The following is a 13637-nucleotide window of genomic DNA, read 5'->3' as shown; positions in this document are numbered from 1 at the left end:
GAGACGCCTTTCCAATGTCTGACTGCTCCTAGCAGTCACTACGCAGGGACAGCAAGAAGTAGGAGAGGGCCTAGTGTGGGGTGGGGGCGGAAGTCCAGCGGGTTTGGTTGCCCATGTCATTTCCACCCACTTGCCAGGCCTCCTTCTTATGTTGTGGCCAGGAATGGGAGGACCCACCCAGAGAACTCTGGAGCTCTGCTTGGGTACCTCCATCTCTTTAAGATCCGGAATCTTCTGGGACCAGAGGAAGATGCCAGCAGCCCTGGCAGTTCCCGTTGGTCAGGGGAAGCTGGGGTGGAGAGGTAAGGGAAGCACTTCTCTGGCTCCCTATTGGAGGATGAGTGTTCCAGCTCAGTGCATTCCACAGCTGCCATGGCAACCCCACTTAAAGGGACAGCTTCTAGAAGGCTTCAAAGGGAGCCCCTTCTTTAGCACCTTAGAGGTGCTAATTATCGAGAGTGGTAGGCAGCATCTCCAAGCTAGGGACTCAGGGATTTGTGCTCCTCTGGAAACCCCTCCCCACACCCATGGGTTCACTTTCCAACTCTGATGTCAGCTTTGGTCTCTTAATGGGAAAGGGTACCCTGGTCCCCTTAGCTCCAGGGCCTGTGGGAGGGCCTCCTGCACACACAGGTGGGGGCAAGAGATCTGGAAGGCACCAGGGGGTGGACACTCAGGCAAGGAGCACATGCTTTTGAAGTTTGTGTGTGCACCTGCATGTGTGTGTTCAGGATTGATCTGTGTTGTGGGTTTGAAAGTCATGAGCAAACCTGTGTTCACATACCCAAGCATGCACAAGTGCACATGTGTTTGTATGTGTGTATATGAAGTCGAGGGCCAGAGGCTTCCAAACATACCTAACACTTGGACAATGGTTGGCTCCTGTCTCCGATGCCATGGGGGAGCAGCTTCTTAGAGGAAGGGGATCATGTGGTATTTTATACAGTGAGTGGCGCCTGCTCTAAGCTTTGGGTGCACATCTGAACATCAACAAAGGCCCCCCGTGCAAACTGAGTTCCCAGAATTGGTGTGCCGGTGAAAGACCCCCTCTCAGGTCCTGGCAGGGCTGCTGGCCAGCCCACTGTCCAGTCCAGGCTGAGAGGAATGGAGGGTGTCAGCCAGCACCAGCTCCCTGGGGGTGGGGCAGGCCAGGCTGTGTGAATAGTGTGTGGTCAGTTCTCTGGAGGAAACTGGAGATGAGGCTAGATCCTGCCTGACAGGTCTGTCACCCCATCTCGGCTTACACTTCCAGGGAAACTGGTTACCCTGGGTGGAGGCTGGTCCCAGATATCAAGGCCCTGAGGATCTAGCCCTGAGCTTCAGAGAGGGGCAGGAGAGCATGGGGTGTGGTGTGGAGACACCCTTGCCTGGAGGTGCCGGAAAGACCAGGCTTGTAAATCAAGGTAGGGCTGCAAGCTCAGGGTGTGGAGACACTCTGGGGCCACCTCATCTCCAAGCCTACAGGCCTTGGTCACTCTTCTTGGGGCACAGTGCTTTTCAGTGTAGCAAGAAGAGCCTCACTGGGCCGAGGGGGTCTTGCGTACTTTCCTTCTACTTTATTGTGTAGCTCTAGTTAACCCTCTTTCCCTCTCTGAACCTCAGTCACCTCTCAGTCCTTTGGAAAGAGGAAGCCTGAGAGTGGAGAACCAGGAAACCAGGTGCTGAGATGAAGGGCATCAGGGGAGGGTGGTCCAGGGACAGGATGGTGGGGAGGAGGGAGTCTCATCCCTTGCCTTGGTTCCTGGACCAAATGTTATCGATTCTGGGGTACAGGAGGATGTCACTTTGGTTCTCAGATGCATCAGTTTCCAAAGGCTGGCTGGGGCTTTCTACCCCCAACCTAGCTGTACTCAGGCCCCAAGACTTCCGTATTTCTCCCCAGAACTCAGACACCTCTCACGTTTCCCTTCTGATGACTTCAACCTACTCTCAGGGCCAGACATGTCCCCTGGGATCCAGAATCCATCTCTATTGTCCCCAACCCTGTGACACCCTCTAAAGGGCAAGGACCTGAGGGTGGCGCCTCCTTGGTAACTCACAGAATGGCTCAGAGGTCTCAGGACCCATTTCTAACCAAATGACAGGCCACGTACAGGGACATCTAGCTCCTTTGGGTCTTTGCTGCTTCTTGTACCTTCAAGAAGAAGCGCCCTTGGTCCTTCTATTGGAGGATGGAGGCAGCAGAAGTCTTCCTTTTCAAGTCCACAGGGAGTTGAGAGGAAGCACCTGGGGCAGCCCCCCGCATCCTCCCTCTGTGTGCCATGTTCCCGCCTCAGGGTCCCCAAGGTCACCCCACCTTCTCCTTTGCCACTCCAAACACAAGTGAATGGGGAGCGACAGGGCTGTGGAGGCCCAAACTCAGGCAAAAAAAAAAAAAAAAAAAAAAAAAAATCTAGGGCTGGGAGCATTTATTTTGATGTTTTCCTTGAAGCTCCCGGTAAAGGACTTGGCCTATCTCTACCTAATTGAAGGGCTTTGGTCCCATCCAAAGACTGGGCCACCTGCCCACACAGGTGGGGACAAGAGATATGGAAGGCACCAGCGAGTGGACACTCAGGAGCTTGCCTGGCTCTGTTCATCCACTGGCTGGGCAGGGCCAGATGCCCTGCCCCAGTAGACTGAAGCCCATGTGGACAAAGGCCCAGTGCACGGTCAGACACAAACAACACACAGCTGTCCAGAGCCTCGGAAGCACCATTTATCCAGGCTCCATGGAGCCAACTGTCCCCTGGTGTTCAGGGGAACATAGGCACCGCAGTGGCCCTCAGCCTGAGACCCTCCATGCTTCCCAACACATCTGCTCCAGGACTGCTCACCACAGTGGGGCCCTGGGAATGAACTGGCTTCAGATCCTCCATCCCACACCCCTAGGGACTCCATGAGGCCCAGCCAGCCCAGCACCTGTTAAATAACTCCCTGCAATCCCCTGAAAACAGCCATCCCCAGAGCAACCCACCCACCCTGCACCGGGAATATATTATTCTATCAGTTTCTGTCTCCTATTGTGGAGGGGCTCTCAGCTCCAGGGAAAACCATCTCCTTAAAACACCAGAGGGGAAGAATTTTCCCATAACCCTGGAGCAGAGACAAGGGGGGCCTGGGTTGGGGTGGAAAAGCCAGGAATCACCCCCATGTCCTCTCTCTCCCTGGGGCACTTCCTTCTCCTTGCTCTCTCAGCAGCTGGGGCAGGTGTGACTTACCCAATGTCACAGACCCAGGACCCAGAGTCCTGACCCACCCAGGAGGTCACCCTGGTTTTGACAGCCCCAAGCAGCTCCAGGGCAGGGGGCTGACTCCCTGCCTGCTCCTGCTGGGCCCCTGCAGTTCTCTAGCTTCTGAGTAGCTGAGGAAGGTTCCAGCTCTTGACTGCACTCTGTCCAGGACCCATGGGGCTGTCCACTAGCACCATCCACCCCTGGCGCCTCCAGGTCTCTCTTGCTCTGGGAATTCTCAGACAGCACCAGGGCATGGAAGCCTGGCCCTGGCCCGGTCAGCATCTGGGCCCAGGCCAGGCCTCATACCCAGTATTGGCCATTTCTGAGGGCAGGGTTGGGTGTCCGGCAGAACTGCAGCAGCTCCGGGTCAGGCTGGCCTCCTGGCGGGGACCCCTGTCCAGGCACAGCTGTGAGGGGTATGGCCTGGCCTGGCTCTACCTTGCGAAAAGTCTCTGTGTCCCCGGCCAGGCCGTTGCGGGGTTTGGCGGTCAGGATCTGGACGTCATGCTTGCCCGTCTTGTTGCGTTTACGGAGGTAGAAGAGCAGGGGCAAGATGAGCGCCAGGAGCAGGAGGACCAGGCACACAGGAATGATGATGCTGAACATGTTGGCCTCCAGGAAGCCCAGGAAGCCACCCCTGGCCACAGTGGGCACAGGGCTGGATGCTGCCGGGCCTGGCTCACCCGTGGGAGGGATGCTCTCTGGCTCCCCTGAGTCAGTCTGAGCAGCCTCAGGGACACTGAGCAGGGCCACGCTGTAGGGCCGGGCTGCATTATAAGGCTCGGTAGTAAAGTCCAGGGAGGCCACAGCAGGTGGGACACCCCGTGCCCATAGTTCCAGAGTGAGACTGTCCCCTGCTGGGCCAGGCACCCTACCCTCTGGCCTGCCCACCTCGAGCCCCAGCCTGCCATCCTCCAGGTCCTGCTGAGTGAAGTGCTCCACAAGTGGCCGGCTCCTGGGCTCCGTCCTGGCCCGCGGCACACGGACCACGCGGCCATGCTGGGGTCCCGCCAGAAGCCTGAAGCGGGGCACGCTGCCCGTGCGATTGGCCAGCTCACCGGCATCCAGCACAGTGGAGTCCAGGCGTAGGGTGGCACCCTGGGGCCACGGCCCACCTGCCCACACGTGTAGCAGAGCCCGCACGGTGACATTCACTGTGGCTGATGCATTGACACCCCTGGCCAGCGCCAGGACCTTGAAGTGGTCGTGAGAGGAGGAGAAGTTGGTGAAGGCAAAGACCACCTCGCCCTGGTCCACCTGGAGCTGGCTGAAGGCTGAGGCAGGCTGCCCGCCCACCAGGAGGTGCCCGTACTGCGGCCCCTGGGTGAGGCGGTAGGCCACGTCGGGCTCCTCCCGATCCGAAACCACCTGGAGCTGCTGCCGGCTCAGGGGGGAGCGCCCCAGGGCTTGGGGCACCTCCAGGGGGGCTCGCGGCTGCACCTGGATGGCAGAAGGCAAGACGTCCACAGCCAGGGTCATGGGCAGAGGCGGGCTGGCCCCATCAGACATGCTCAGCTGGAAGACTCCCGCCACGCTGCTCCCATTGGCCACAAAGGCCAGTCGCCCCGCATCCACGTCGGCCTGTGTGAAGCGGGTCGTGGGCCCCGGGCTGCCCCCCAGCAGACTCAGGAAGCCATTGTGGGGTGCCCTCTGCACCTCATACTCGATCTCCCCAGGAGCTGAGTCTGGGTCTACCACACTCAGTTGGGCTCGGGAGACCAGGGCGCGAGAGCCCCGCGTGAGCCGCAGCGGCATGGAGGCCTGCGGCTGCGGAGGCCTCTCGTTCACATCCCGCACGGTGATGCTGAAGGCCTCTGAGGTTTGGGGTCCCACTACGGAGGCCCCAGCTGGCCCCTGGAGATGAGCTCGGAAGCGGAAGCCATCCTGCTGGGTGCCCCCACCACCGTGGGCATACACCAGCTGTCCCGCGGCCACCTCGGACTGCAGGAAGTGGGGCCTCCCGGCGTGGAGGGGCTCCTCAGACACCAACAGCTGGCCCCGGGTAGGAAACTGGGTGACTTGGAACAGCACGTCATGCTCGGGGCGCTGGGATGCTGGGACGCTGGCCAGGAGGTTGGAGGCATCAAGGGCAGAGACGGTGATCTTGGCCCGCTGGCCCTCAGAGACCCAGAGACCTGGGGGTGGGACACAGGCTGTGAAGGTCCAGTCCACTGAGGGAAGAGCCCAGATGGCTAGAAGGGGGACTCCAGGGCAAGGTTGTGCCTTCCTTCAGGCCAGGTACCCCAGAATTGGGCTAGGGGCCCTGGGGGGACAAGGATTCTATCCCCCCATCACAAAGCCCCCAACCCACCCTTCCTATAACTTCCCAGATCTCGGGGAGCTGTAATAGGAGCTGCTGACCAGTCCTGTTGCCCTCCTCGTGGGGCCTCTCCCTTCACCCCCAACCTTGCCAGGGCATCAGCTTCTCACCTTTGTTTCTCCAGAGGCGGGTGAGACGCTGGGGACAGGTGGCCTCAAAAGAGATAGTCACAGCGAGGGTGGCAGCCATGTCAGGAGCAGGGGGCGAGGACAGCAGGAGCTCTATGGCATCATGGGCTTCCCAGAAGGGCTCAGGGGACATCTCATGCTCATATAGGACATTCCCAGCATATACCTGAAGGAGACACCGTTGTTGAGGGTGACAGGCTGGCACCGGCACTGGGCACTCCTGTTTCCCCAATACTCCAGTGCCCAGCCTCACTCTGTGCTCTCCCAGCTGTGCCCAGGCCTGTGTGAGTGTGTACTCTGCTCTCTGCCTCACCAGCTCAGGGGTCTCCATTAGGCAGTTGAGTGGCAGCAAAGGGCTGGGCTCTGGAGTCAGCTGCCTGGGTTCCTATCCCAGTTCCGCCAGCTGGGCCAATCCCCAGCTCTCAGTCCCTGGGGAATGCCATCATCTAACTGTGCTCCCATCGACTGCAAGTCCTTGTGATCCACCAGGTCCCTTCCTCTCTGACTTACTAAACACACCACTTCTATAATCTCCTTTCTTTCTCCATTTGGATCAGTGACCCCCCACAATCATTCTCTGCATTATTTAACCATAATATTCTTCCTTCTATCTTAAAAACACTCCTATCCACTTCACTTTTTCCACCAGTGCTCGCAACCTCCTGCCTTACTGCTTTTCTTTGTAGCAAAACTCCCCCAGAAAAAAAGTCCACGTCCTCCTCCACACATCGTCAGTCGCTCCACTCAGGCTTGTGATCCAAAACCTGTTCTTGCCAAGGGCACAGGGGTCTCAGGGGTGTCAGACCCCGGGGCAGGGTCTCGGGCCTCACGGACCTGCTCGGCATCATTGACCAATGGAGCAGTCCTTCTCCAAGATAGCTGTTGACTTCTGGGCCAATCTACTCTCTGGGTTCTCCTCCTAGCTCACAGACTCTTGATGGTTTCTTTACTTCTCTCCAGCGTCTTATGGAGAGGCCTCTGACTCTGTCCTGCTAGACTCCCTGGTGCTTTCAAGCAGAATGCTCTTGCCTGAACCTGAGACCCAGATTTCTTTCTTTTTTTTTTTTTTTTTTTTGGTCGTGGGGAATGAACTCAGGGGTGCTTTAACCACTAAGCCACATCCCCAGCCCTTTTTGTTTTTTGAGACCAGGTCTCACTGAGTTGCTTAGGGCCTTGCTAAGTTGCTGAGGCTGGCTTTGAACTTGCGATCCTCCTGTTTCAGCCTCCCAAACTGCTGGGATTACAGGCGTGACCCACTGCACCTGGCTCCAGACTTAGATTTCTACCCAAGTCCTCAGCAGTACCATGTGGATGTCCAATGGACATCTCAAGCTTCACAGCTCATTTGGACTCCTGCTCTGCCCTGCCTCCCAGTCTCCCACCACAGATGACGGCAGCTCAACTCATCAGTGTCTCAGTAAGAACCACAGAAGTCCTCTGTGGCTGTTCTTCACCACCACATCTCCTGCCTGGATTGTAGCAATAACTTCCAGGCTTGGTTGCTGGCCCGCGACCTCTACAGTTTGTTCTTTATATGGAAACAAAGTGAGACTAAAAGTCAAGGTTAAGATTTTTTTTTTCTCTTCTGAGTCAAGTTCTTGCTATGTTGCCCAGGCTGGTCTCCAACTCTTGGGCTCAAGTGATTCTCCTGCCTCAGCCTCCTGAGCAGCTGAGACTACAGCATATACCATTGTCCCCAGCTTATTAGGTCACTCTTTTGCTCAAATTCTATAATGGCTCACCATTTGAACACAAAGGCCCCATAATAACCCTGTTGCTTCTGTGACTTCAACTCCCTCCAACAATCGCTGCGATTACAGGCATGTGCCATGGCACCAGCTCTGAATAGAAACTTAGTGTGCAGAGACTCCAGGCACAGCAGGGACTGGGATGGGCTGGGAACAAACTGGTCTAAATGGGGAGGAGATCTTGTGCTAAGGGAGGCGCTGATCCTCAGGAGTTTGCTACAAGAGAGAACACAGGCCTTTTAAGAAATGGATAATCAGGGTTTTGGGAACACCATGATTTATATGCTGATGATTAACTTAAAAATATAAATTCAAAGTGTGCCCAAATAAAACACATCTGTGGCTCAGATGTAGATTGCAAAGAATGAAAGACTCCTAGGCTGATGAACAGGCTGCCAGGGAATGGAGACCCCCAAGCAGTGGGTGTAGGAGGCTGGATGTCTGTGTTCCAGAACTCCTGTGAGTAGGCGGTGTCTGGAGGGGAGTCAGGTAAATCCAGGGCAGGGAGGAGGGATCCCTGGGCTGCGGGAAACAAGCACTGTCCTCTGGTGAAAGGAAGATCAGCAGTCAGAAGGCAGTGCTGGTTTTGTCTCTTACTAGCCACGTGCTCTCACCTGACCTCCATGAGCCTTAGTTTCCTTATCTGCAAAGTGGGGACACCTGATCCCTGCCCTGCCTAGCTCAGAGGATTGTAGGACAGCGATGCTATTAAAACACTGCCAGTCTGGTCTTGCCCTGCCCCCTACCCCTAGTGGAGGAAGGTGTCTCTGCCACGTAGCCTCTTCCCAGCCTCCCTGGGTGACACTGCCAGCCTGGGCCCCTGGTGGCCATTCAGTCTAGCTCTTCACTTTGCTGGGGTATGAGGAAAGTTAATGTGGGGACTGTGGAGCTGGGGAGGGGCACATACAGCCTCCTCCTGTGCCTTCTCCCTGAATTTCAATGTTACGGCTCCTAGAGACTTGGGGTACTCAGCTGCTGTAGCCTGATGGGTATTTTGCTGTGGGAGAGGGCAGGCAAGGGGCCCTCGTAGGAGCTGGGGTTCCAGGAGAACAGGAAACCCAGCTTTACAGCATTGATACGATAGGCCTAAGAGCTCTCCCTCCACCTTGGTCAAAGCCATCCCCTTCCCTGTCTGTGCTACTTGCTGGGGCAGGGACTGGCTTGTCACGTGCTGAGTTCCACTTAACGTGGTGCTTCTCAGAAGAGACTGGGCACCCTGGTGGGGTGGGAAGCAATGATTAGGGCTTAGGAGGTCTCTGGGAGGAGAGGAAGGGGAGTTGGAGAGGGACCTGGAGGTGGGGTCTACTGTTTTAGAGGGAAGGCAGGTCCCTCGGGAGGTCCTTGAAGCAGTACCAGTCCTGAGCACCCCGAGACTGCCCCTGCTTAGGACTAACTGGGATCCTGTGCTGGGCCTGGACACCAACACAGCCTCTGGGAAGGAGCATCAGGGGCACCGGCATCTCAGCAGAGGCCGTGTTCTTCTCCGCCTTTGGGGAAAGACAAGGCTGTCAGGAAACTCACAGCACCTCTATTTATAGAGGCATCTACATGACGGCGGCTGGCCCCATGGGTGCAGTTAGCAGAGAGCCCTGCAATCCCAGCAGCTTAGCAGCCTGCCTCTACCTGGGACTGAGAGTTCTAATTCTGACTGGTGGCCCTGGTATGCCCAGGGACAGCTATACTCTGAAGCTGCTCTGATGGGTGGCAGTGACTTCACTCCCAGCCTGGCCTACTCAGCTGCCTGTCTACCGAGCTGTTCCCACGGCCTGCTCTGCTCCTTGGGGGCACCTGACTTGAGCCCCAGGCTCACTCCTCTGCCCTCAGCCTAACTTCATCTCAAGCTCTATCCCCTGAACCAAGCACCGCCCCTCACCAGCTACTGGGCTGCCTCTGCTGCCTTCTCCCCTGCACCTTTCCAAGCCTCTAGGATCTAGTTGCAGCTTTGGGACCCTGTAGCCCTGACCTTCTGTATCCTTGTCCTGCTCCCTTGGACCACTAAGCCCCACCTGCCTGGCAGTACCTGGAGTGCATGCCCCGGGGAACTTTGCTGCTAATGATGCTGGAGCTGGTACCCGTGTTCACGTGGAAGTCTTTAGGCCCTGCAGGTCACCTGAGTTTGGATGGAGACCTGCGGTGGCTGCAGAGTTGCGCCCTTACCTCAGCCTGAGTGAAGTTCACCAGGGCCTCCCCAGCACTGCCCTGCTGGACGTGGAATAGCCGGCCAAGCTGGGGTCCCCGCAGCACCCTGTAGAACAGGTGGTGGGGGTCCGTGCCTGCGCTGGAGCTGGCTCTCAGGCTCTGGCTGCTGAGAGGCTGGACAGACTCTGTGAGAGGCAAAAAGGGCTGGTCAGCCTTTTCCCAGGAGCCAAGGCAAACCCTGCAGCCACCAGAGGCCACATGGTCCTGGTGGCTGCCCTCAGCTCTGCTCCAGCTACTCAGCAGACCCACCTGGGCAGACGGTCAGTGTCCGGCTGCCCTCCAGCGACAGCAGCACTTGCTTCTGGGCTGCCACGCGGAAGAAGTGTCCGGAGGAAGTGTGCTCCCCATCAGAGAGGTCAAAGCGGAAGCCTCCATCCAGGGCTCCTGAGGACAGGGGTGGAGCTGAATCCCATAGGCCCAAGACGGGTCCCTACCCTCAGGACATCCCCACCAGCTGCAGAAACCCGAGCACTCACCTCTGTGCGAGAACAGTACAAGCCCACTGTCCAGCTGGGCCTGTGTGAAGTGGTGGACCTCGGTGCCTGGCGCCATGCGCAGCACTACACGCCCGTTGCTGGGCTGCTCAATGGTGTAGACCAGGTCCTCGGGTCCCGAGTCGCCGTCTGTGCTCCGAAGGGCCTCAGTAGGTATGGGCACAGTGGCCCCCTCCCACATCTGGGGACATAGGCCTGTGAAGGTTCCATCCTGCCATGCTTACCCACCCCCGTCCTCCTGGCCTGGGGCCACCATCTGAGGGGTGGGGTCTTGCCCCTAGGTCCGGTTACATGTCCTTCTGGGTCAATCACTCATGGGCAGTGTTGAGAGGGACCCCCATTCCCAGAAACGATGGGCTTTTGGCATTCCTGGGCTCCTCCCTCTTACAGCCCTAGGAAGAAGAGGCTCCAGCCCAGGGCTGGGGACACAAACATGGGTGGATGGCACCACCTGGTGGCCAAACTGCCACACAGCATTCCTGGCCGGTGGTTGCCCAGGCAGCCGTTAGTCTTGAGTCATACTGGTTTCCCTGCCCCACAGCTGCCCCCCCAAGGTATATCCTAAACCACAAAGGACTCTGTGCCCTATGTCAGAGACAGCCAAGCTTAGCCCTCTTCTGGAAATTATTTAGTACTTGGAGTTGAACCGAGGGCCTTGCACATGTGAGGCAAGTGCGCTACCACTGAGCTACCTCCATAACCCTTTTTTATTTTGAGCCAGGCATGGTGGCACATGCCAGTGATCCCAATGACTGGGGAGGCTGAGGCAGCAGGAGGATTGCAAGCTGGAGGCTAACCTCAACAACTTATCAAGACTCTCAAAGAATAAAAAGGGCTGGAGATGTGGCTCAGTGGTAAAGCACCCCTGGATTCAATCCCTTGTACAAAGAAAAAAAAAATGGTGGGGACATGGTTTAAAATTTATTTTGAGATATGGCCTTGCTAAGGTGCCTTGAACTTTCTATCTTTGCACCTCAGTCCCCTGAGTCAACAGAATTACAGGCATGAGCCACTGCCCCTGCTTGGAACCTTATAGAGCTCCTACTGACGGGGGTGTCTTCACCCCGGAAGCTGGCAATCAAAGCCCTGACTATCCCGTGTTGTGCCATGTGGGCTGGGCCAAGCTGCAGCCTTTCTGTTCCACAAGTAACTTCTATCCTGTCCGGGCCTCAGTCTTCACCTCTGCAGAGTGGGGGTGCCACTGCTCTGTGGTGACATAAGGGTCTGGAGAGCCCAGCTACGGCCTCTGCTTGTGGAGGATGGAGGTGGAGGCTTAACTTCTCCCCACCTCAGGACCACCCTTAAGGACTTGTAAGAAATTCTGTCAGGTGTTTTGCTTTAGGAAAAGCCTTCTGCTACAAGTGAGTCCAGGAGCTAGCAGGGCCAGTATAGCCATCCATGAGGCTACTGGCTGCACTTGAAAGCATCCAACAACGAAAGCTCACCCCTGTGTTCTATCCTTGGCATGGTATCCCATCTCGTCTTCCAACAACCTACTAAGGCATGTGCCACTTTGCAGAGGAGGAAACTGAGACTTGGAGGGGGTGTACTATATGCAGGGAAGTAGGGGACCCTGGCCCCTTCATAGGAGCAGAGGTGGGGGTGGTCCCAGGGATGCTCCCACCTGCAGGCCTGTGTTTGTGATGAGGACAGGGGGCTGGTCATTAACTGGCAGGATGGTGATGGCGAAGGTCACGGGATGACTCTGGCGGTCCACCTCGGAAGCATTTGCCACCAGGACAAAGCTGTCTGTCAGTGTCTCGCTCCCATCGTGCACATAGCGGATCAGCTGCTCCTCCACCTACAGGCAGGCGTAGGGCTGGTGGTCAGGCCCCAGCAGGACTGGGACTTACCGGGGGTCTCAGGCCCAGCACCCTCATGCCCTGCTTTTGGGTGTAGGAGGAGACCGCCTCTTCAGAGCTTTAGTTTCCATAGCGGGAAGGCGGGAAGAATAATTTCTACATCCCAAGGGATCCAGGGGAAAGTGAGATGGGTGGTCCCTAAATTCTGTGGCTCCCCTTCTCTTCTTGGTACCTACCCCTAGACTGGGAATTTCTGGGGCTCCTCACTCTGTGCCCAGGGGTGGGCAACCACACAGCCCCTGGGTCTCCCAGACAGCTGTACCTCTTTCCAGGAGAAGGTGCTGAGGGTCCCATCTTGAGCTTGCTCCTCCCTCTGCAGGGCCCCGTGCCGGGGCGGCTCCAGCACCTGCAGGTTGAGGCCTGGCAGCGTGGGGAAGTAAGGCCCCGTGACACGGAGCAGCGGAGGGGCCAAGGTGCGGGTACCACCCTCAGGGACACTGAAGTTCTGCGCCTCCAGGGGGATGGCAGTGGGCAGCACCTCCAACTCCATAAGGATGCCCTCGAGGGGAGCACCCAGGCCAGAGGTCACGTCCAGGGAGAAGGTATCACGCCAGGCCTCAGGACGGGAGTGTAGGTACAGGACACGGCCTGCATCCACGGCCTCCTGAGGGAAGCTGTGCACGGGGTCCAGCCTGGGTGGCTCATCCGCTGAGGCACCCTGCGACACCATCACCAGGTAGCCGGCACTTGGGGGGCTCTTCACTGAGAACATGATGTCTGCTGGTGGTACTGCCTCCTGGGCTGCCTGGTCAACAGAAGGCAGTGGGGACTCACAGCAGGCCACAGAGGGGCCGTCTCTCTCTCTCTCTCTCTCTCTCTCTCTCTCTCTCTCTCTCTCTCACACACACACACACACACACACACACACACACATGGTTGTACTCAGACTTTGCTAAGGTGATGCCTGGTTTGCCTGGAGCCTTCTGTCCCCCACCCTGCTGTTACAATCTCTGGCCACCAGAGGGCGCCCAGTCCTTCCTAGAGGCACAGGCTCCCACACTCCAGATCCCAGAGAGTATGGAGGGGGACCTGCCCAAAAGCTGTGGGGTGCTCCCTCATCTGAAGAAATGGAGCCACAAAAAACAAGGCTAAACACTACCACCAAATGCACATTTCTGATCCTGTGCCTCTGCTTGGAATATCATCCCTTTACCCTGCTATTGACACCCTATATTCTTCAAAGCCTGGCTCAAACACAGCCTTCTCTAGTGGGGGGACATCCTGACGCCAGATGTGTTTAGTCAGTCTCTCCAAAACTCCAGACACTCAGAACCAGAAGGGCTTCAGAAACTGGCAGTGTAGGAGAATACAGCCAAGAGAGGGCAAGGGCCTGGCCCGAGGTCACACAGCAAGTCAGTGAGCCTGCCAGAACCGCTGCGAGGTTCCTGGGTGGTGAGAAGCCCTTCACAGATTGTCACAGTCCTCATATGGGGGTCTGGAGAAGGAACTGAGAGTGCAGGAACTTGAGGGACACTGAAGCCTGTTTCCACGTCCAGCAACTCTCAAATCTCTGTGCCCATGATAACCTCCCTGGGAACTTACTAGAATGCAGACTTTGGGCTCCACTTCAAAGATTCTGAGCGCCTATCTATAGCCCAGGAGTCTGCATGGCTAGCCATAGCAGGCGCACAAGTGTGTATATCTGAAGGCACATACAACTCATGGACAGAT

General features: G+C 57.1%; 1 protein-coding gene across 1 annotated transcript in view; it reads right to left on the bottom strand.

The window, feature by feature from the left end:
- Positions 1-2682: 2682 nt before the first annotated feature.
- Positions 2683-13637, bottom strand: part of CSPG4 (chondroitin sulfate proteoglycan 4) — a 36147-nt gene continuing 25192 nt past the window's right edge. Inside the window, exons 4-10 of the mRNA XM_081290066.1 lie at positions 12229-12711; positions 11729-11905; positions 10087-10285; positions 9860-9994; positions 9569-9735; positions 5646-5829; positions 2683-5350 (exon numbers count right to left, since the gene is read on the bottom strand). Of these exons, the coding sequence (XP_081146192.1) occupies positions 3516-5350; positions 5646-5829; positions 9569-9735; positions 9860-9994; positions 10087-10285; positions 11729-11905; positions 12229-12711 (3180 nt within the window). The 3' untranslated portion in view covers positions 2683-3515. The remainder of the gene's footprint in view (positions 5351-5645; positions 5830-9568; positions 9736-9859; positions 9995-10086; positions 10286-11728; positions 11906-12228; positions 12712-13637) is intronic.

This window comes from Spermophilus citellus, assembly GCF_964194105.1.
Source record: "Spermophilus citellus genome assembly, chromosome: 4".
NCBI classification, from domain to species: domain Eukaryota; kingdom Metazoa; phylum Chordata; class Mammalia; order Rodentia; family Sciuridae; genus Spermophilus; species Spermophilus citellus.
The sequence above is the reverse complement of the archived record's forward strand: the minus strand, read 5'-3'. Positions and strand labels throughout refer to the sequence as shown.